Source organism: Coffea arabica, chromosome 6e, assembly GCF_036785885.1.
Source record: "Coffea arabica cultivar ET-39 chromosome 6e, Coffea Arabica ET-39 HiFi, whole genome shotgun sequence".
Lineage (NCBI taxonomy): Eukaryota > Viridiplantae > Streptophyta > Magnoliopsida > Gentianales > Rubiaceae > Coffea > Coffea arabica.
The window spans coordinates 3,757,427-3,779,716 of NC_092321.1; the positions used below are offsets into that span (position 1 = coordinate 3,757,427).

At 38.5% G+C, this 22,290-nt stretch overlaps 4 protein-coding genes and 1 long non-coding RNA gene across 7 annotated transcripts; 3 read left to right on the top strand and 2 right to left on the bottom strand.

Moving 5' to 3' along the window:
* Positions 1-133: 133 nt before the first annotated feature.
* LOC113695721 (beta-galactosidase 15-like) lies at positions 134-4,558 on the bottom strand. The gene is made up of 17 exons (XM_072054545.1): positions 4,369-4,558; positions 4,153-4,248; positions 3,915-4,027; positions 3,715-3,781; positions 3,529-3,621; positions 3,269-3,412; positions 3,100-3,188; positions 2,910-3,015; positions 2,704-2,791; positions 2,503-2,624; positions 2,251-2,412; positions 1,949-2,148; positions 1,764-1,867; positions 1,526-1,635; positions 1,204-1,425; positions 606-1,097; positions 134-497 (listed from the first exon to the last, which is right to left on the bottom strand). The coding sequence occupies exons 1-17, from the start codon at positions 4,537-4,539 to the stop codon at positions 375-377; spliced, it is 2,502 nt and encodes an 833-aa protein (XP_071910646.1). The 5' UTR covers positions 4,540-4,558; the 3' UTR covers positions 134-374.
* A 4,611-nt stretch (positions 4,559-9,169) lies between these two features.
* Positions 9,170-12,307, top strand: LOC140004366 (probable glycosyltransferase At5g03795). Of its 2 annotated transcripts, none has more exons than XM_072054546.1 (4): positions 9,170-10,107; positions 10,279-10,791; positions 11,076-11,424; positions 11,556-12,307. In XM_072054546.1, exons 2-4 carry the CDS (start codon positions 10,763-10,765, stop codon positions 12,228-12,230), a joined length of 1,053 nt encoding a protein of 350 aa, XP_071910647.1. In that variant the 5' UTR covers positions 9,170-10,107; positions 10,279-10,762; the 3' UTR covers positions 12,231-12,307. The 2 variants fall into 2 exon arrangements, with proteins under 2 accessions (XP_071910647.1, XP_071910648.1); XM_072054547.1 differs by having other exon boundaries at positions 10,309-10,791.
* A 2,725-nt stretch (positions 12,308-15,032) lies between these two features.
* LOC113695714 (probable glycosyltransferase At5g03795) lies at positions 15,033-17,579 on the top strand. Its single transcript, XM_027214853.2, has 4 exons — positions 15,033-15,414; positions 16,010-16,206; positions 16,346-16,691; positions 16,773-17,579. The coding sequence occupies exons 1-4, from the start codon at positions 15,184-15,186 to the stop codon at positions 17,445-17,447; spliced, it is 1,449 nt and encodes a 482-aa protein (XP_027070654.2). The 5' UTR covers positions 15,033-15,183; the 3' UTR covers positions 17,448-17,579.
* A 362-nt stretch (positions 17,580-17,941) lies between these two features.
* Positions 17,942-19,042, bottom strand: LOC140009346 (uncharacterized). Its single transcript, XR_011816747.1, has 2 exons — positions 18,559-19,042; positions 17,942-18,442 (listed from the first exon to the last, which is right to left on the bottom strand). It is a non-coding gene; the product is annotated as an uncharacterized lncRNA (long non-coding RNA).
* An 86-nt stretch (positions 19,043-19,128) lies between these two features.
* Positions 19,129-20,952, top strand: LOC113695722 (uncharacterized). 2 transcript variants are annotated; one of them, XM_072054548.1, is made up of 2 exons: positions 19,129-20,218; positions 20,546-20,952. In XM_072054548.1, the coding sequence occupies exons 1-2, from the start codon at positions 19,241-19,243 to the stop codon at positions 20,714-20,716; spliced, it is 1,149 nt and encodes a 382-aa protein (XP_071910649.1). In that variant the 5' UTR covers positions 19,129-19,240; the 3' UTR covers positions 20,717-20,952. The 2 variants fall into 2 exon arrangements, with proteins under 2 accessions (XP_071910649.1, XP_071910650.1); XM_072054549.1 differs by having other exon boundaries at positions 20,552-20,952.
* The last annotated feature ends 1,338 nt before the right edge of the window (positions 20,953-22,290 follow it).

Sequence of the window (22,290 nt, forward strand, 5' to 3'; positions counted from 1 at the left end):
CCGACGAATGCTTGTCTACACTTGCAAATTAACATCCATAACGCAATAATATACTAATAAGGAAGTTATCTGCATTACCATCTGCGATTGTAAAAATGAATCATATTCTTCTTCTTCATTTGTAAGAAAGGTAGACAGAACCACATCACTTTTATTGAGGGACAAGGAATAGAAACACATCTTATTCATAGACCACATCTGTAATAAAGATGCTAGAGCATCTCTTATTCGGAGAAACGCTTGCAATGCCTGCACAAAATTCATCTATCACCTATCTTTGCTACATACCTACACATACCCAAACTTCTAAGGAGAAAACTCAAAATCTAATGCGAAAGACTTCATCTTCTCAAACATCTCCAGCCAACAAAATATCAAGCACATGAGATCTCAACAGCGAGGCGCCGTGGCTCTTTTGAAGATTCGCAGCCAGCAATACACCGAAAAGGGCCTTTTGCGGTTAAATCAATTGAACATCTGCTTTTTCCAATGCATGCCTACCAAAATATATAGAAAATGTTAGAAAAGTGAACGGACCAATGCATACATACATAAATAAATAAAGGGTAGGAATAGTAGTAGAAAAGTGAATTCAGCATACGTACATCCTGAACGACAGAAAGGCTATCAGAAGCTTCACAGTTTCCTTTAGTAAATGCTCCACAAACACCGTTTGGATTACCAAAACTTGCAAAATCGATACGAGTCATAACTCTTCCTTGACACGACAAATCCAAAATATTCCCCTCTTCCGCATTTGCACAGATCTTCACAAGTTTGATTGTTTGAAATTTGACATTTCGAGGGTCACCCCCAAATTCTTCAAACAAAACTAGATCGTTGTTTCCCTCGTCGCGCAAGAATGAGCGTGGAACATGGTACAATTGTTGAGTCGAGTTACCACATCCCCTTCGGCATTGTTGTGAGGGTTGATATTGTCCGCGATAGTCACATGTCTGACAACCCTGTTGACCAGCGGCAAAATTGCTAGGCCAATATCGACCAATGTTGTGGCCATTAACCCATGCAGTTCCTTTACCAAGGTCTTGCAAATTCAATACAACTGGGTCTAGTCCCGAAGGAGTGCCAAAAGTTGTCTGTAGAAAAAGGGGGAAAAAAATACGTGATGAGAATAAATAATGCTAACAGCAGCAGCAATGGACTTGTATTATCAGTTGCGCTGCAGTACTTATGGAAGCATACCTTGTACCAAACAAACATCCTATTAATTGGCAAGCTTTTCTGGGAACTATGCCAACTTTGATGAGGAAGGTTCAAATAAAGTTGCTTCTGGTCAATTCCACCCATTCCAACCTTGTAAGCCCACGTATTTTGAGACAGATCTTTCTCCTCATGATTTGGTGCAACTAATTTCACTGGGCCTAGAATTCCATTCTTTATGTTGTCGAAGAATGCACCATAATTCTGACCATAAACAAGTCGAGAGATGTCAAGAAACATAACAAAGAATAAATAATACTAATAGTAATCTAATCAAAAGAATATACAAATTGCGCATCCCCACCTGCAGACCAACCGTTGCACTAAGCAATGATATTGAGTTCATCCCATGTTTAAGGCTCACGGGAGAGCTAAAGTCAAATTCAAAATGTCCGTTTTGTGCAGCCTGTGACCCTGTTGATTAAACACGTATATATATATATATATAATAAAAATATTGACAACCCACAAAAAAAAAAAAAACAACAAAGGTATTTTCATTAAATGTAATTTTTAACATATAAAAAAGGCGTTGACTTTACCTATGTGAATACCGTTGACAAATGCATGGATGACGTGGCCAGTTGTATGAACATAAAGAGTAAGGTCTCCACCCCAGACTGGATCCTTTTTATTTACGTCCACACTAATCATGGAATATAAGGATTATGATAGACTCATTATCATGGAAAATAAGCTGCGTGGTTTAAAATTGTTGGACACTTACGTGGTCATGTACCAAAGGTAGTCAGACGTATCATTGGTTACTGTCTTTTGATCGAGTAACTCTGTTGCAAGAGTAAGACCCTTTGGATGATGGCGTCCATAAACCTTCTGGGCAAGATTTTCAATAGGCTCAACCGTCCAATGCCACTTCAAGCCAGCTATGTCTTCAACAGCGTCTAGTACATTTGTTTGAGCACTTACCTACATATTAAATGTCAAAAAGGGCCATAAAAATTAATCACCAGAAATTTGTTAAATATAAATTGCAAGGTTAATTAATTAATTAATTAATTGTTAACTCACTTGAGCAGTGTTGTAAGCCAAAGTTCGACAATCCCTATAGATGCTAACAGACCATGGCGGAATGGTATATTGTATGCCTTCAAAGGTAAGTGTCATGGCATCATTTGAATTTGCATTTCCGAAAAAGCAAACTCTTTCCGGACCATAAGTATAGACTGAAGACTGGAATTAGAAAAAAAGGTTAAAAGATGTTAGATTTTGGAAAAACCAAAAAAAAGAAAGAAGACAGAATAGATGCGAATGAATACTCACAGATAGCATATAGGTTCCATGCTCTTGATATTTATGATCTCCGTAAGTCAATATCTTTTCCAGTGAGTAGAGCAGGAGGTGCAATTGTCTAAGATGTCCCCATTTTGGTTGATTCAACAATCCTAGCAATTTTTTTTTTTTTTAACAAGACAACAAAAGAAAATTTAAGAAATAGGAGTATATTTTAACATAGATTGTTACCATATTCATTAAGTGGTGCATCGTAATCATAACTTGTGATGATGTATGGTCCACCAGAAGTACGGCCAAAATTGGTGCCACCATGATACTGTTAATATGGAAAAAGAAACGAAAGGAAATTGTTCAAGAATATATACCATGCAATTGTCAATTTTTATTTTTTGTTTCTGTGGTCAATTGTGAGAATCAATCACTAAAATACAAACCATGTAATAGTTCATGACCGTGCCATTCAATTGATAGAAGCGAGCAACGGCAAATGCTACGTCTTCTGCAGTTCTATGCGGAGTTGCATCTCCCCAGTCCTTGAACCTTTATGGAGAAAAAAAAAACCATTAAATGAAAGAAGAAAACCATTAAAAGGTTTTATTTGAGAAAATTCAGATCAAAACTTACCACCCAGTCCAATTTTCTGTCCAAATTTTAGGAATATTGTCATTTTTGGGTTTGAACTGATCGCAGTAGAAACCGTTACATGTATTAATCTGAAGGAAAAAAAAAAAGATCAGTACTGCTGCAGTTTACTAGTTCCAGAACCTATAAGTAATACTACTGGCAGTAATACCATGGGATCTGGAGCATCTGGCTGTTGACACATAATCCATGGAACTCCAATGTTCAGAGATTCAGCCAATTGAGCACACCACTGAATATAGGGTCTTGCAACGCTTCCAAAATTCCAAGCAACATCTCCATATTCGTTCTCAATCTGATCATAAGGGAAAAAGAAAAATGAAAAGAAAGCTCGTTATTTGATGTAGGGGTTATGTATTTAGTAGCAGTGTATAAACAAGAATTGATAGATTCTTAGATTTGCAACCGAACCTGAGCAAGGATTATTGGACCTCCTTGAGAAGCAAAAAGGTTAGCATTTTTCATCATTTCAACTATCAGAGTTGTGAAGGTTTTCATTTCATCCTACAATGATAAAGAACAAATACTTATAAAAGTTTTTTCATCCTCAGGAAAGTTTCAAATTGACATAGTACTAGTAGAATGGTTTTCAATTACCAAGAAAGCGGGGCTTGTTGTCCTGAAGGTCACATTCTGCATATTGTGCAACCACGCAGGAAATCCCCTAGTACGCAAAGTTCAATATACAAGTTTATTACTACAGCATATATAGGGTTTTTTTTTTTGGCCACCTCATGAGAAACATCTTCCATACAACGAGGGAAAAGAAAAAAGAAGATAGGAAAATAGTCACGTACCCAAAATTCCACTCGGCACATACATACGGTCCAATCCTTAAAATAGCATAAAGTCCCTCGTCTTGGATGGTTTTGATGAACCTGACGAGGTCCAGATTGCCACTAAAGTCGTACTGAAAATAAGTCCAGAACAGTGGTTAATAAGTTGCAATAATCTACGTAATTTTTGGCTTGAAAAATATTTGTGCATATTCTATGCCAGAATTAAAAAGTTATATGTAGCGTTAGTAGTTGTTACCTGACGACGGAGTGGTTCATGCACGTTCCAAAATACATACGTTTCAATTGTATTCAGACCCCCTTCTTTTGCTTGTCTAATCAGGGATGGCCACATCTACGCATATACAAATATATATAGCAAACGCTTTGCATTATAACATAGAATGGATCGCAAATCATATATGGTATAGTAACCGAGAAAAAGAGGAAAATAAAAAGAAACAATTGATCGTACTTCTGTAGTGCTGCGAGGATAATGGATGGATCCAGAGATTATGATTCTCCTCTGTCCATCGATTTTGAGTGCTCTTCCATCGTAGGAAATCTGGGTAGATTGACAACCAAGGTAGGTAGCAAACAAAAGAATAGTAAATAAAAAGAACGCCTTGGCATTGTAACCCTCCATTGCAGATTACACTCTCCACACACGCTGTATCTGATACAAATGGTGGTGAGGTTGCTTTCCACTATTTATAGAGTCAGGAGGTGATACAAATGGTGAGGTTGTTTCCACTAGGAGAGGACGATAGACGGGATAAAGTGGTTATCTTGTAATGCATTTAAATAAATAAGGTGTTTATCTATCCAAAGTTTCAATTTTTTGGATTATCGTTACGTTTATCTGATTCGTATTTGATAAGAAAGTTATCTAACAAATTAATAAGGAAAAATTATTGCAAATTATTTTTACTATACATAATAATATACGAAATGGCATGGCAGTATCATGTGAGTATGATCGAATCTAATTCGCAAATTTGACTTCCTGTAAAATTAAGGAAATAAATCTATGAAAAGTCGTTCTCCGTAGCATGAATAATATGTAATTTTAATTGTTTTTAAAAAAACAAATATTGAGCATATTACGACTGATAGTAAATACTAGTAGTGACTAATTGTCATTTCCGAAGACCTTTTTCTTTTTTTTCAAATGGAGAAGCGGTGAAAGTGGAGTAGGAGTCTGGTAACACGTAGTATGCACATAGGAACAAGTGCAATATCGAATAGCGAATTTAGGTATCAAGATTTGAAACTCAAATTGAAGCCGAAGATGTAGTCTACAAAACTACGGACGGCACAGCATTTATGATATATCATCGGCAAGATTTCAAACTCAAATTGAAGCCGAATATCTAGTGGATAAAACTTCGGCCTAAATATAGGAAAAAGGAGAGGAAAAAAAAAAGCGCAAAAACTGGTGGAATTTTGCATGAAGCGGACGCAAGTGTTTATAGAGGGCAGGACGATTCGTATTAGTATGATGACATTAACGAATAGATCATCATCTTCTTCTTCTTCTTTCAAAGGGCTTTTTCAAGGCCTCTGGTTACGGTTTTTGAAAAATGTCGAATGCTATTATATATGCTGTTAAAAGGGTTCTAATTGAGATTTTGCGTGTCATACTATAATTGTCCTTGGGAGTTATCTGATTAGCGTTTACCAGTACAACTTTTTCTGCTGACCGTACTACTGCCTCTAGTCAAAGTTAACTTTGCTCCGGATCCCATGTCACTTGCAGTTTCACCACCAGAAGACGGTGTTTGGGTGTTTGGGGGGTTTGGGGAGCAACAATTAATGCGTGTTGATCATTTTTGACGATCACTACAGACTCATTCTAGGTTTCCTGAGCTATATAGGCTTCGTATTTTAGTTAGGTGAAAAGGGATTTATCGAATAATTGGTGAATATCAAAAGTCCTTTGGGCTTGGAAAAAAAGACAACAGCCTTATCTCGGGGGGGGGGGGGGGGGGGGGGGGGTTGGGGTCTCGTTAGGTCTTAGCAGCAGGCTCCCTTGTGGAGGTTGATATCCCACATCGGGGTTTGGGGGGTTTGGGGTAGAGTAGATAAGTCTCCTGTGAGACCCTCAAAAGTTGCTGGCTTTTGTGGGTTCTCACGGGATTTAGATTTGTCCAAATATCAAAAGTCCTTTGGGTTTGGAAAAAAAGACATCAGCCTTATCTCAGGGGGGTTGGGGTCTCGTTAGGTCTTAGCAGCAGGCTCCCTTGTGGAGGTTGATATCCCACATCGGGATTTGGGGGGTTTGGGGTAGAGTAGATAAGTCTCCTGTGAGACCCTCAAAAGTTGCCGGCTTTTGTGGGTTCTCACGGGGTTTAGGTTTGTCCAAATATCAAAAGTCCTTTGGGCTTGGAAAAAAAAGAATAATTGGTGAATATGGTCAAGTGTTTACTAGTCTAACCTAATCTTTTTAGGGTAGATTACAATAATCTTCTCTCTAGTTTTCGCTTACCAACGCCTCTCTTGATTTCATAATAAAATGGCATCCGTTATCAATGATTTCCCTTTAACTAGCGTTTTTCATAATTATTTTTATTTTACAATTTCACCCCTCTACCTTTCTTGTTGATGATCTTTATCTCAAAAAAAAAAAATCGTTAAGATGAAGAGTTTTTATTCTTCTCCAAAAGGGTGGAAAAATGGAAAGAGATTTTTATCTATAAAAGTAGGAACCTCCTTTTATTTGTGGTTTTTTATTTAAAATTTTGTTTTCATCTATCAAAATAAACAGGCATGCACACGTATTTAATCCTCCAATGAAATTCTTTAGTACCGTGACATCCCAACTCATAAATACATGGATGTTAGACAATAGAATCAAGACATCAACTTATCTAGTTAGTGGCAAGGTTAATATAAAAAAGAATTATATATATATTTTTTGAAAATACAAGCACTTAACCTATAAGTGACAGGTAAAATTGATGGAGGGCCAAGGCTATGAAGTTTATGATTATACATACAATTGGATGTTATTTGATTTTTTCCAACCATAAAATTTGAAGAAAATAAAAACTAGATCTAGTGTCTTTTTTTTTTTTTTTTATTGGAATAATTACTAGCATCATTGGAAGGACACCTTGGGGACGCTGGAGGAGACTTGTGACAAATTTAGGGTGTGTTTGGATAGGAAATATTTGTTAAAAAATTAGTTGCTTGTATTACAAGCACATTTTTCTACACACCTTTTTATCTTTTCAATCATATTACATTACAAAAAGTGTTATAGTAATTATTCTAAATAATACTGCAAACAATCTCTTTAGTAAATTTTTAGCCATCAATTAATTTAGAAACTATCTAAATGCAAAGTTGCAATAAATATAAATGTATGCACTCTTGTAATAAATTATGTGTAATTCAGGAACACTAATGAATATCCAATTGACGCCTATTGAAAAATTCTTTTATATTATCTCGCAAACAAGAGAAAAGTCCTTCTAAATGGTCTACCAAACAGGAGGGAAGTTCCTATTTTTCACAAGATCTATAGGGAGAGGTCCATGACTTTTGCAAAAACTAAAGGAAAGTTAGTGTGATTTACCCTGGTTTTTATCTGTTCTATTTCCCCCTCTTTGTTTTTTACATATGATCTCTACTCTGGAGTGATGTGAAACGAACGAATTTCGCGACTTTGGCCTCCCATAAAAGGAAACAAAAAAACCGTGAGATGGTGTCATTGTATTGAGCAAAACGGTACTTGTAGTACTTAATTTCCATTTCCATTTCCAAAGAACTTGTTAAAGCGGCCAGAGAAGCTTTTATTACTAGCAGTTTTGACGATTGAAAACGTTGGTCATGCAAAGACCCTACTTAATTCGCTGTATGTGGATTGTGGATTCCCCATGTATGATGATAGGGCGGCAAACGAGTTGAGCCGACTCGAGTTTTGGCCTAATTGAGCTAAGTCTCGACATAATTTCATTGAACTCGAACTCGAGCTCGAACTCGACGAGCTCACAATTTCAAGCTCGAGCTCGAGTTCGAAAAAAATAAAAAATAATTATTTTATTTTTTTAAAAATAAATAAAATAAATATTTTTTTCTTAACAAATAATCAAATATTAAGGATATATATGTAATTTTACTATTAAAATTAAAAAAATAAAAATATATATACTTAAAATAAAAAAATAAAAATATATATATATTTAAAATAAAATATATATATATATACTCGAGGCTCGCGAGCGACTCGATTCATTTACAGCCCTAATGATGATGCATCAGTACGTATAGATGGACAATGTAGAAGACTTGTACTCAGGTCCACCGCCAAAAGATAGAGCTGAATAGAGATCATGCAATATATAAAGCGATTTTTTTTTTTTTTGGACGGAGAATATATATCATAGTGTATTAAGCGAGCGGGTAGGATTGCAAGACTTGTTGGTTTGGATTAAGGAATTTGATAAATAATTTAAAATCTATTCAAATTACTTATTGCTTAAGCATTTAGGCTTTGTTTATTTTGACGGAATAGGAGGGAAAGAAAAGGAAAGGAAATGGAGGGATAAGATTTTAATGTTTGAATTAATTTTTGAGGAGGGAAAGGAAAGAATCAGAAGAGAAAGGGAGGGACCAAATCTATTTTTTTTTTTTTTGTAGTTTACTTTCTGTCCAAAAGTGGGCGAAAACAGAGGGACACCAAAATTTATGAATATTATAAAATTTTCTAAAAAAAATTATTATGCGTTTACAAATTGAACTTTTAAATTATGGATAAAAATGTAATTAACTCGTGATAGTTTCCTTTTTTTTTCTTTCACAATCACAAGAAGATGGATGGATTATGATTTCCTCTACTCTCCTTTTTTTTTCCCTATCATATCCTCTCCTTTCCTTTCATTATCTTTCCTTCAATCCAAACAGTGCCTTAGATTTATAATTCATAAATTATAAAAATATATTTTAAACATTATAATAATTTATAATTTACAAGTTCAAATAGTTTCTAAATAATCTAAACAATTAGAGGATTTTGAGAGGGTTTCAAGTCTTTCATCAAATCCTTCAATGGAAATGCAGCCTTAATTAATCTTGTAAGCGAAGATCTACTAGCAAAAAATATATATATATTCGGAATGCAGCCTTAATTAATCTTGTGAGCGAAGATGTACTAAGCGTCTAAGCCGGCCGGCATTACATATGACATCACGGGTGGGGTCGGCATGAATACGGGAAGAAAAGGAAAATTGCGGGGGAATTTTGCATGAAGAACTCGAAAGTCGAAAGTCGAAAGTCGAAACTCAAGGCCAGCTGAAGAAGACGCTTGGCGAGACGGCGCCACCATCTTCCATAAATTGTTACACTGCTTTCATCACTACCAGTCTACTACACGACACCCATCACCCATCACCCGTCACCCATGACCCAACCCAGCCCCACCCCAAACCCAAAACCGTCTCTCTTTGATTTTGCTTTCCCATAAATAACGGCACAAAGTTATATTTTGCGTCTCTACATTGAAGTCTAGTAATTATGCAATTTGTAAATTAATTAGAGAGGGAGGGGGAGAGACACTGAGACTGATGGATTACCAGTTGAAAGTAGTAACAGGTTTTCTGGTAGTTAATTGCTGCTAGTATTTGTATCAGAAATTATTATCCGAAGCTGTAGCTAGAAATAATTAAGGAATGCATACATGTCTGAGTCTGAGATGGAAGGGTGGAGGAAAAACGTATGGTCATGGTGGAAAAAGAAAACCGCACATATACTGTCATCTTCTTCAAAGCCTTGGCGGGTTATGGGGCCATTCATTATGATTTTGGGGATAGTGATGGTAGTGCTATTGGTTGGTTCCAAAGGTCGTTACTGGGATTTCGCTGCATCAAATTACCATCATCATCCTTGGGCGGCGTGGAAATGGCCGCCTTCTAATTCTGTGATTACCGATTCAACTTTTTCTGGTGATGCTACTTCAGCCTTGAGCTCAAACGTTGTTGTTCAAGATCCTACGACGCTTTCAGTTTCATCACCAAAAGACGGCGGAGCAGCTGCAACAATGCGTGCTACTGATGATCATCACCCACGAACTCCTTCGAGAAGCGGTGGCGGAACAAATAATAGTGAGCTAGAGGCAGCTGCACCTCTGTCTCGTGACCACATTTTCGGCCACTCCGGTTCATTACCACCACCACTTGGTGTTCATGTTGGAGAAACAAATAATCAACCAGCAGTAAGTCTGACCTCTTCTTTGAAATGTCCGCCGCTTTTTTTTTTTTTTTTTTTTAATTATGTTTGGTTATTTGATTTTCCTCCACAGTTATTGTATGTCTAATTTTAGGAAACTGAAAAAAATATTAAGATTCTGCTGTTTCTTATTCCTACTTCTTTCTTTTGGGGATAGTGATGGTAGTGTTATTGGTTGGTTCCAAAGGTCGTTACTGGGATTTCGCTGCATCAAATTACCATGGTCATCCTTGGGCGGCGTGGAAATGGCCGCCTTCTAATTCTGTGATTACCGATTCAACTTTTTCTGCTGATGCTACTTCTGCCTTGAGCTCAAACGTTGTTGTTCAAGATCCTACGTCGCTTTCAGTTTCACCACCAAAAGATGGCGGAGCAGCTGCAACAATGCGTGCTACTGATGATCATTTTGGTGATCATCACCCACGAACTCCTTCGGGAAGCGGTGGCGGAACAAATCATAGTGAGCTAGAGGCAAGTTAGGAAGGCTTGAAGCCCACCCCTGAATGCGAGCCTAAACAATAGGTCTAGCAAGTTAGGAAGGCTTGAAGCAAGGATGTGGCAGGGTCTATTGTGAGATTGGAGGAGCTTATGCCAATGGAAATCAGTCGTCATATGATCCTGACTACGTACCGACAGGTCCCATGTACTGGAATGCCATTGCCTTTCATAGGTATGCTGCAATTTCTACTCTTTGGTAAGATCCTGTTGAGGAATACAAAATTTGGTCATATCTATAGCTAGTGCATCATATACAAGTTGTAGTTGACATTTGGGAAAGTCTAACTTACCGTATCGAACTTAAGGTTTCATGATACTCAAACTTGTAGTAGTAATTCTTAGTGGTTTCTCCCAATCCCCCCCTTCCCCTTATCTTTTGGATGTAGATTATGAATAATGATTACTCCGATTGCAGCCAAATTTGGATTATTTTATGTCTTCTCCGGCCATTTTCAGGAGCTACTTGGAAATGGAAAGGCAGTTCAAGGTGTATGTGTACAAAGAAGGGGAGCCTCCTATTTTTCACAATGGTCCTTGTAAAAGCATTTATGCTATGGAGGGGAATTTTATTCATCAGATGGAGATGACCAAGTTTAGGACCAGGGACCCAAATAAAGCACATGTTTACTTCCTTCCAGTGAGTGTGACAGCAATCGTCCACTTTATATATGAAAGCAAATTGAGGGATCATTGGAAACCAATGAAACGAACAGTCAGGGATTATGTCGATCTTGTTTCTGGAAAATACCCTTACTGGAATCGAAGCCTTGGAGCAGATCATTTCATGCTTGCTTGCCATGATTGGGTAAATTTGAGATGAACCATATACGAAATTTTCTTTTCCATTTGCTTGTCTCGAGAACCAGCCCATCATCCCTTTGTATTGTCTCAAATCTGAAAACTTCAAAAAGTTAAAAGCTTGATTGCACGTTGCAGGGGCCTGAACTTTCCTCGTCAGTTCCTGAGCTGTATAGTAACTCCATTCGTGCCCTGTGTAATGCCAATAGCTCTGAAGGATTCAATCCTCGAAAAGACGTTTCTTTTCCAGAGATACACCTTCCTCGCGGTACATTGGAAGGCTTAGTCGGGGGTCCATCCCCCTCACAGCGGACAATCCTAGTATTCTTTTCTGGAGGGCTTCATGGCCCTATTAGGCCCGTGCTTTTTGAGCACTGGGAAAACAAAGACGAGGACGTCCAGGTTCACAGGTACTTACCGAAGGGTGTTTCATACTATGGGATGTTGAAGAGCAGCAAGTTCTGCATTTGTCCTAGCGGTTACGAGGTTGCGAGCCCAAGATTGGTGGAGGCACTCTACACTGGCTGTGTCCCTGTACTCATCAAGGACCATTATGTGCTGCCATTTAGTGATGTTCTGAACTGGAAGATGTTCTCGGTTGAAATTCCCCTGAAGAATATTCCAAACTTGAAAAAAATTCTTATGACTATTTCTACAAGACAGTACATTAGGATGCAGAGAAGGGGTAAACAAATCAGGCGGCATTTTGAGCTTAATTTGCCTCCAAAGCGGTATGATGTGTTTCACATGATTCTTCATTCCGTTTGGCTTAGAAGGCTCAATGTTCAACTTCATGGGATGAGGGATCCCTAAACCGATAGCTAGATGGTTGGGTATAACGCTGTATGTTGCTTGGCACTCATGCTCATGGATCACTAACTTGTGGTGTTGCTAATATTTCAGATCATTAGATTGTTATCCCTACAGATAAAGCCAAAGCTTCACGGTAAACAGTAATTAGAGTGTGTTTTCCTTACTACAGATGAGAAAAAAAGCCTACACTGTATAGTCAACAGTGTATAAGCAGCATAATGTTGCTTATTTTCTGTCTTTTGGTCGCTCCGGGCCCCCTTTTTTGCAGTTGGGATCCTCTATGCCACTATTCGGTACCAAATTCAGTGTCAATTCCATTTATCACGTGATGATAGAAGAAATTTAAATAAATAGCATATGACAAATTAAATAAACATGACACTTGGCATAAATATAGAAGTGACACTGAGAATCCCGTGTGCCTTTTTTGTGTTTTATAAAAAACAGGTGTACACAGACTATCTGTCCACAATTTATGTGAAATGATCCCATATAAGAGGACACGAGTCATGATAAAATGTCCTGAATGGCATCCATTTGCACGAGGTTTTAAAATTTTTTAAAAATTTTTTATTGCTTTTTTTTATGTAAAAAAAAATCAGTATTTTATTCCTTATTTTCTAGAATGATACACATGACAAGCAGATGATTCAAAATGGTAGCCTGATATTGTACTTTAAATATTTTAAATAGTTACTATAAGAAAAATTAAGCTTTAAGTACGAAAATTTGTAAACTATATTTAAAAAAAAAAGCCAGCACCAATGCATATTTTAAAGGAAACACAAAATTGGCTTGCCTAAGCTAAATAAAATGGGTTTGGGGTGCCCAATGGACATTCATTAAGAGATATTTCAGGTGTCGTATTTTTTAAAATGTAAAATTAATTAAGAAAAGTAAACAAATATAAAGAAACGTTAAATGAATTTTAGGTATGTTAACGAGTTACCAATGGATATCTATTAGAAAAACCCAAATAAAAATAAAAATGATTCTATTGAACTACAAGTTTCGTGCTCAAAATTGTCCAAAGCTCTCCTATACAAAATCAAAATACGCTAAATTAATATACTATTCTATTAGCTATCATTTCAAATCAGTAGGAACGATTTTTATTTTTGGCAGGGATGCAAATTGAGTACGTGAATGCGTGAACTAGGTTTCATCCTGAGATTATGTTTACATTGAAGTAAAAATTAATTTGTATCTAATTGCACCAATCTCTAATCGTTTGTCATGTAACTCTACAAACACACACACACATATATATGATCATTAGCAACCTCAACTAGGAATTTGTAATTTTAGTTTAACTAATATGATACTGGTTTTTCCTTCTGAAAGGAAAAAAAATCACTCGTTCTGGACTAACAAATTAAACTCTTTCCAAATCCACTAAGAAGATTAATATGTCATCAACTAAGAAGATAAGATAATAAATGTGCTTGTGCGTGCATGGTTCTCAAGGCATTTACCAGCTTCTTATTTCAAATATAGTCAAAAAAAATAAAATAATATATACCTACTTATATTTGACAGCAAACATGCATGCTTTGTTGTATATTCTCGTGAGATGGTTATGTAAGTTGATTGATATAGGGTTCTTCAGTAACTTGTAATTAATAAATCGTTATTCAATTCAATTCCCAAATGATGTATTCATGGGCAGAAGATTTGAACCTACGACCAGTTGCCCATTGATGATTCCCAACAACCAAAAAAAAAAAAAAAAGCGCTGCTTTCTGATTTTTACCGTAAAATCTCCATGAATAATAAACAAGGTGGGAGTACAATAAAACAGCTCCATGCGATATCAGCAGAGTGGCCTACATAATTAAAGCGTACGTTTACTTCCTCCCGATTAGTGTGGCAAAAATTACCCAGTTTGATTATGATCGCAAATTCAATAATCATGGGCAATGCCCCAATTCATTAAGGGATTATAGCATCCTTGTTGCTGGAAAAAACCCTTCCACTGCTTTTCCAGTTTCCCCTCTTCGAGATCAAGAAATCCTTCTGTTCATGTTTCTTACATTTTCGTGATGTTTAATTTGATCTGGAATCGTTAATTTGCTAATAGCTGGCTTGTTGGATGAGGGTGCTTTTGGTTTGCTCGATATTTTAGCCTTGACGTTGATCTCTGATGGACAAGGATTGCGGCTATTATATTCCAGCTTCTGCATGGTAGACGAAGAGACTAAACTTGAGACCAAATTTGTGAAGACAATTTTTTTTTTGAAACTTTCCCTAAATTTTTTAGCAACTTGTTCGGTTATTTTTTTCATAGAACTATTATTGAGTATGAAGCAAATTATCAATAGTTTTATTTTTGTTTCGAAACATCTTTGAAATTGTATTGTATTACTAGTATGTTTATGGAGGATTCCCATTTCCTCTTTTTTAGTAGGAAATTGCATTGTATTAGCATGTATATGGAGGATTTCCATTTCCCTTTTTTTTAGTAGAGAGGATTTCATTTATGGGAAGTGACAAAAAAAAAAAAGAAAAAGAAACCCCCATAAATGAAAAAAGATTCTAATCCTAGACGCCGGAGATTTTCAGGATATAATAAAAGGAAGGTTCACCATGCAATCAGAAAGGAAGGTATCCCTTGAAAGACGGTTAACTTAGGTTTCCGACTCTTGAAGTTAGAAGTATATAAGTGTTCGCTTAATTCAATGGAAAGTAGAATCTCCAATTGGACAGTGGAAGACGTGCAAATCCGGACTTTACCATACATGGAAAATAAAAAATTTCACTTCTGTATATTTAACATTCTTCCTCCCCATCCCAGAGGAAAAGAATCCGGACCGAAAACTGACAGAACCACAGGAGGAAAACTTTGCGCTTCTCATGACATGCTATTCATCTTCAATTCAATATCACTTTTCCCATCATCTCCTACACGAAGACTCATAGTCCGATCGGTCGAGCAGGTCCCAAACATACAAGTATGCGGGATTGTGAAGAATTCTTTACAGAACCATTCTTTTCGAGGCTTCGCCTGGTTCTGGTAGCAGTAATTGCTACCACTGCAATATTGGCTATGAGTAGCAGTAGAATCCCACTTACTGAGTACCGGAAGGCATATCTTCAGTCAAAAGAGTCGGACGGTTCCCGTGTAAAAGAAGTGGTATCAAATATTTCTGCTCATACCCAGCCAAGAAAAGATGGTGATTATCACGTAAGGCCTCTCTACTTGTACAGTTCTATAATTTACTTTGACCCATCCAAGATGCAAATAAAAAACGTAATGAATGCGTGCCTTAACTCGCTTGTCCATCCACCTACTGCAAATGGAATGCGAATTTGCAAAGAAGTCCTTAAATATTTGATGGTTGCACTTTCAAGAGTGTGGTTGAATCACAACATCTTGTAAATTGGCACAATTGGGATTCTGGTTCCTATAGATCATGCAATTTTTTCAAACATTTATTAAACTTTTAAGTATTACACGACTATTTTGTCTCTCGTTCCCTTGTATCGCACGTTTTCATGTTTTCTTGCACACATATTTTAGTCGATATTCTTTTCGGTCGTATGTAGCTTCAGTTATGGGCAAGGTTGTATCTTGTATGTCAATCACGATGGATAAATTGAAAGAGCCCCTGCATTGCAAATGCTGGGATATATAATTCTTGAGTAATTCCACGGAGAATGAGTAGGAAATCTGAAGAAGTTTGTCAAGTTGATCATTGACCGAATAATATGCATTACTTGTTTTCTCTTACTCTTTCGCTTGTGAGTTGCTCGTCCGGTAATGATTGGAACTTCAGCAGCTAAAAAATGATGAAGGGCTTCATAATATCACCAATGTCCCGCGATCCAAGAATAAGTACAGTAACTTAGAGATCTTAGAAGCAAGTCTGGCAGAAGCTCGGGCTGCAATAAAAGAAGCCAGAATTGGACAAGAAGCACCTCACGAGGACTTTGTCCCTAAGGGTCCAATGTACCTGAATGCTACAGCCTTCCGCAGGTAATATCTTTCAATTTCCATCTAAAGTTGAAGGAATATCATTTATCAATCGAGGACGTTACTTCAGTAATGGAAAGGAAAAGGATAAATAAAGTTTACCATTGATCTCACTTCTTTTAACTCCCCTTTTGAACTGCAGGAGCTATTTGGAAATGGAGAAAAGATTTAAGGTGTTCATCTACGAAGAAGGGGATCCCCCAGTTTTCCATGTTGGGCCCTGCAAGCATACATATGCTATCGAGGGGTATTTCATACAAGCGCTGGAAGTTAGCCCCTTCAGGACGACAGATCCAAGCAAAGCTCACCTTTACTACCTCCCATTCAGCGTGACGAGGATAACGGAATTCATTTATGTCCCTGAATCCCGTGAATGGGGCCTAATGAAAAGTTTTGTCGCAGACTATGTCAATACTATCTCACACAAGTACCCTTACTGGAATCGAAGCCTTGGAGCTGATCATTTTATGCTTGCTTGCCATGATTGGGTAAGCATTCATTAATCAAGTGATTGAGGTCTTGTTTCTGTCGTAGGATTTCTTAATTTCCTAGAGATTGTTGCATTGCAGGGGCCTGAACTATCTTTTGCAGTCCCATATCTGTACACCAATTCCATCCGAGCTTTATGCAATGCAAATACCTCCGAGAGGTTTGCCCCCTCCAGAGATGTTTCTATCCCCGAAATCCACCTCCCACTGGGCACAACCAAAGGCATGATAGGAGGTCCTTCACCATCCAAACGTCCAATATTGGTGTTCTATGCCGGGGGAATTCACGGTCCTATAAGGCCAATTCTTCTCGAGTACTGGGAAGACAAGGATGCCGATGTTCAAATCCATCAATACCTCCCCAAGGGCGTTTCGTACTACGGAATGATGAGGAAAAGCAGGTACTGCATTTGTCCTAGCGGGTACGAAGTAGCAAGCCCGAGAATGGTGGAGGCATTGTACATGGGATGCGTCCCTGTCCTCATTAAGGAAGGGTATGTGATTCCCTTCAGCGACATTCTGAATTGGAAGGCATTCGCAGTCGTAATTCCAGTTCAGGATATTCCCAACTTGAAAAAGATTCTAATGGCTATTTCTCCAAGGCAATACATAAGGATGCAGCGCAGGGGAATCCAAGTAAGGAGACATTTCGAAATTAATACACCTCCAAAGCGTTATGATGTCTTTCACATGATCCTTCATTCTATCTGGCTCAGAAGACTCAATATCATAGTGGAAGATGCCACTGAATCGTGACTCCATTATTTATAGGGTGATCAGTATTAAACGTGATTTTGATTTGGGTAGGTAGATGTACAAAGGAAAATGAACCTGAGGACTTAATTTGTTGATGAACCAGTACGGAGTAAATTATTCTTTTGACGAGTACTTCCCGTATTGGAATTGCATGCCATGAAACTTTGTCCAGAAATATCATGAACATTTCTCCATAAATTTCTTCATTTTTTTTTTTTTTTTTGCATTAAGGTCACATAAAGGACGCAAGTGCTAATTTTCTATTTGTGTCCGAAAAGAATAATGCTTCAGTACCGTCAAGAAGTAGTACCATATGGTCCTTAAAATGGGCTTAAAGTTGAGATTGCTGGGAGGTTTAGTAAGTGTCAAAATTAGTTAAAATGTCAGCGAACATGTTTTTCTCCATGCAAGACAGCCTTTTAATCCCCTGAAGGCAAGTTTTCTTTCCCATTCATGAGCTCACCTTCGAATTTTTGATTTCACACCAGTACGAGTCGACAAAAAATTAAGGTCCTATCAACGATATTAACAGAAGGATAAATTTTGTTTGAATAGTACAATGTCATTAGGACAAAAAAAAAAAGGTAGTAGAATTCATTCTCCATCGGCAACTATTTGTTTTCTCAATTCAGGTGAAACAAGGAGTTTCTTGAGTTAATAAAGAGTGAAGCCATCAATTAAAAAAGAGTGCTTGCCGCAGCGCTCAGCAGAACATCCGAAGGCGTCCTACATACATTTTGCGCTTTCGAGCCTTGATGGTGCTCCACCATCCTCTTGAATGGCCCCAGGCCCATTCATTCTCAGCCCCAACGCACCGGACAGCCAAAAGGAAAAAGGAAAAGGAAGTCGTCCCGTTGGATGCGGCAGGCACAGATTTTGCCCCGACATCAACAGGGATTGATGTTCAGAAACTAGGATTAATGTTCCTATCAGTCTTTTAGTCCTCAGCCTCTTCCCACCGACCCAGACAACCCAAAACTCCTCCTCCTATCCTCCTGCAAAAATGCAAATGCAATGGCGCAGGAGAAGGATAAGGCCCCACCTCGTCCACGCTGGAAGCAGGAGAAGTGGAGCAAGGGAAAGCAAAAGCACAAGGTCAACAATATCGTACTCTTTTGACAAGGCCGCCTATGACAAGCTGCTAAGAACAAGGCCAAGCTCCTCGCCTCCTCCGTTCTTTCCGACCGTCTGCAGGAACAAAATGATATTCCCTTCCATTTCATCCTATCTTACGGAATAAAATTTGTTGGGCAGGAAATTTTGGGATAAAGAATTGAGAAAATGGTGGGCTTTGGATTTTGAATTTTGGGGAACAGAGCTGAAACTTCATTTACCCCTGTTTGTCCCGTTTGGTGAGCGGTGGTAAGCCTTTCTGCGCGGTGGAGCATTTTGGATTAATAAACTTCATGAGGATTATGTGGCAATTTTTTCCCTTAGTTGCCTGGTTTTCCATGCACTTGGGATCCAAGTGCAAGTGGCGCAATACTATAGATGTCATTGGATTCATGTTATCGAGGATCCCCATGCATGGCAATTGGCAAGTTGGCAACCCTTCTCCCTGGCTCATTCGGATACGTGTCCCTCCCCTGGCAATTAAGCTCCACGTGGAAATCCCAAATACACTCACCAGCCATGTGTCCGTATACAACAACTTAAGTGGCTCATGCCTATATAATATCAAGAAATACGAAGAACACACCGGAATAACGTTCTTGCGGTCTTTCAAGTATCAGAATTTATTTCATTTTCATTGTAATATTAATATATTGTCATACTTGGAAGAGGAGCTAGGTATGGCGTCGAGGCAAGCAGCTAAGGAAGAGAGAGCTGAGGCAGCTGCGAGGGTGGCTGCAGATGAGCTGAGTGATGTGAGTAAAGAGAGAACGGAACGTGTTGAAGGAGCTAGAATCGAGAGAGAGCCGAGGTTCCATGATGAACGGGGAGAAGAAGAGCGGGGTACTGGGTTTCTTGATGGTATGCTGAAAAAGGTTCAGGGTACACTCGAGCATGCCAAGGAGGTCGTAACAGGCAAGACTCATGAGGCTGCCGAGAGGACAAGAGAAACCACAGAAGAAGCTTCTGAAAAGGCTCGGGAGGCAAAGGATGCTGCCTCTGAGAGGGCAAGGGCAGTTTCGGAAAAGGCAGGAGAGTACAAGGATTACACTGCTGATAGAGCAAAGGAAACCAAAGATTCAGCGGCGCAAAAAGCTGGGGAAGGTGCGGAAAAGGCAGGAGAGCACAAGGATTCCACTTCCGAGAAGGTGAAGGAGACCAAGGATTCCACATTGGGCAAGTTGTGGGAGTACAAGGACGCTGCTACTGAGAATGGCAAGGAAGCCAAAGATACTACTGCAGAGAAGGCAAAAGAAGCCAGAGAGGCAACAGCGCAGAAAGCGAGCGAGTACACAGACTATGCGGCTGAGAAGGCAAAGGAGGTGCAGGAGAAGGTGGTGGGAAAAGCGGGTGAATATAAAGATTGTGCAGGTGAAAAGGCCATGGGGACTAAGGACACTACGGCACAGAAGGCGAGAGAATACAAGGACTTTGCAGCAGAAAAAGCGAAGGAAGCAAAGGATACGACGGTGGAGAAAGCTGAAGAGTATAAGGATTACACAGCCGAGAAAGCCAAAGAAGGGAAGGACACTACTGTTAGTAAGCTGAGTGAATTGAAGGATTCCGCAGCTGATGCTGCTAGGAGAGCTATGCATTACTTGACTGGTAAGAAAGATGAGGCCGAACAGAAGGTGGCAGAGACCACAGAAACGGGCAAGGTGAGCCGTTTATAGTCCATGCTCGGCTTGTTCGCTTATCAGCATGCTCGTTAGTGGTGTCATCTGTTTAGTATGTATTGTTAGAATAAATTTTCCCAAGATATTATCTTGACAAGACCCAAATATTTGTACTTGATTTATGATAAGATAGATGACCTCCTTGTCGTTCCATTCTTTTTCTGCCTGGCTTGGTGTTATTAGTTATTGGTTTGGCTCCTAATTAAATACGACATAATTCAGGGCTTCCTTTCCGTGCAAGTATCTGTTTTCCCTTCTTAATTTACCATACCGCTAATTTGTTAAATTCTATTATACATTTGTACATAGGAGAAGTATGAGTTGACTGAGGAGGAAGCAAGAAGAAGAAAGGAAGAGCTGAGGCTGAAAAAAAGGGGGTTTGGGACGAAGATAAACAGGGGGCAGAGGCAGATCACGAAACAGCAGCTGACAGCTGACTTCATCCGGGCAGACATTCAACGACCCTGGAAAATTGGATGAGGAAGGCGTAGGGGTCATCAGGGTGGCGCGTGTGAGAGATGAGGACGGGAACAGGGCTTAATGCTGCCATGGAGATTTTTGGGCTAGATTTGGTTGTACTAGGGTGGGTGTCAAAGCTGTCTTTTCTTTTACTCGTTGGCTTTTTTTCCTTTGATTTTCTGAGATGTTTTTGTTGGTCATGTCTGATCTGGTGGCGAATCAGTAGTTGAATTGTGGTGGTATATGCCTTTGATGAATCGTCTCTATTTCACTTTTCTTATACTAGCATATGGTTCGCGCATTATTCTACACGGGCTAAATTGCCTTTCTCCTTAGTTAGAAGTTTATGTAGTGAATATCATATGCAAGCATATCTCTCAGTCTTGTAGTCTTGGGGCTTGAAATCATTCAAAGAGGGTGGTGCAATATGGCAAGGCACGCCTTGATTTGTGTTAGAATTTGTTTGAAATTTTGTTTTGCTGTCGATGTTTTTCTGCCAACCCTTGTTGTCTTCTCCGGCGGTTGACATGTACAAGGACATTTGATGATCCCAGGAACTGAACATTATCGGCCTGAAAGTGGCATCCTGCTGTTAGACATTGACGAATGGTCTTGGCCTTCAAGTCCGCAGCTTGGTTCAAAGCCCAAAATGAGGCCGAGCACACTATTAGTATTAGTATGGTCTTGATGTCTTCGTTTTGAAAATGACTGCTTCGTGGTCTCATCTATATGCAGTGCTTTCACGATCAGTCAAACCTTAGCAAGGAGAAAGTTGTCCTCTTCAGTAATTCGAGTAATCTTGACCTTATAGTTATAAGCTGCTGGTCAATTGGAGCTGCTCCCGGTTTGGTCAACTTTTGCGTTTTAGTTGAAGTGCAAATGCAATCGTCACTTGCCATTCGAGATGGTACCTTCAAAAACTCTCTTACCAAATTTTAACATGTGAATCGAAGTTTTTTTTTTTTATCAAATCTTGTCGGGTAATCCACGGATTTCAACTTCCATTATCAAACCCTCGAGAGTTCAAACTATTCATCGGATATCCTCTGCTCATTAATTTGAATAATTCAGAAAAAAGGTAATTAACTATTATCAAATAAAAATTTATGCATGCATAATGTTAAATCAACACATTATGTTAATTTTTAAACTTTGGTAGAGTCATACAACCTATATGAAAGGAATTAAACATTTTATATTTTAGGTTTCGAGTTTTTAGAGTTCTATTACCAAATTTATCCAATTATCCATCAATTGTTTCTCATCAATACCAAATCCTAATGGATTACTTATCTGTCGTCTAAATCAAATTAACCATCGGATCGAATATTTGTGCGGATATCGAATTTTACTCTATCCATTACCATCCCTACTCGTAACAGAGATATCTTTGCTGAAAATGAAAACGACATCACATATACACTGTATATAAGATGATGATTCTTCTCTCTCTCTCTCTCTCTTTTTTTTTTTTGGGTGGTTGCTAAGATGCTATTCTTCTTATTATATATTGCGTAGCGTATGGCTGTACCTCTTTGAGAATATAGCATGACGACATTTCCAGGTCCTCCTTTTGATTTGATCCTTCGGTGATT

Coding starts and splice junctions, on each gene's coding strand:
- LOC113695714 (XM_027214853.2), top strand. CDS start 15,184: ATGCGGGATTGTGAAGAATTCTTTACAGAACCATTCTTTTCGAGGCTT. Junction 16,207..16,345: donor AATGCTACAGCCTTCCGCAG/GTAATATCTTTC, acceptor TTTGAACTGCAG/GAGCTATTTGGAAATGGAGA. Junction 16,692..16,772: donor TGCTTGCTTGCCATGATTGG/GTAAGCATTCAT, acceptor GTTGCATTGCAG/GGGCCTGAACTATCTTTTGC.
- LOC140004366 (XM_072054546.1), top strand. CDS start 10,763: ATGTACTGGAATGCCATTGCCTTTCATAG. Junction 10,792..11,075: donor AATGCCATTGCCTTTCATAG/GTATGCTGCAAT, acceptor GGCCATTTTCAG/GAGCTACTTGGAAATGGAAA. Junction 11,425..11,555: donor TGCTTGCTTGCCATGATTGG/GTAAATTTGAGA, acceptor TGCACGTTGCAG/GGGCCTGAACTTTCCTCGTC.
- LOC113695721 (XM_072054545.1), bottom strand. CDS start 4,539: ATGGAGGGTTACAATGCCAAGGCGTTCTTTTTATTTACTATTCTTTTG. Junction 4,028..4,152: donor ATGAACCACTCCGTCGTCAG/GTAACAACTACT, acceptor ACTTATTTTCAG/TACGACTTTAGTGGCAATCT. Junction 3,016..3,099: donor ACAGAAAATTGGACTGGGTG/GTAAGTTTTGAT, acceptor TTCTCCATAAAG/GTTCAAGGACTGGGGAGATG.
- LOC113695722 (XM_072054548.1), top strand. CDS start 19,241: ATGGCGTCGAGGCAAGCAGCTAAGGAAGAGAGAGCTGAGGCAGCTGCG. Junction 20,219..20,545: donor AGACCACAGAAACGGGCAAG/GTGAGCCGTTTA, acceptor ATTTGTACATAG/GAGAAGTATGAGTTGACTGA.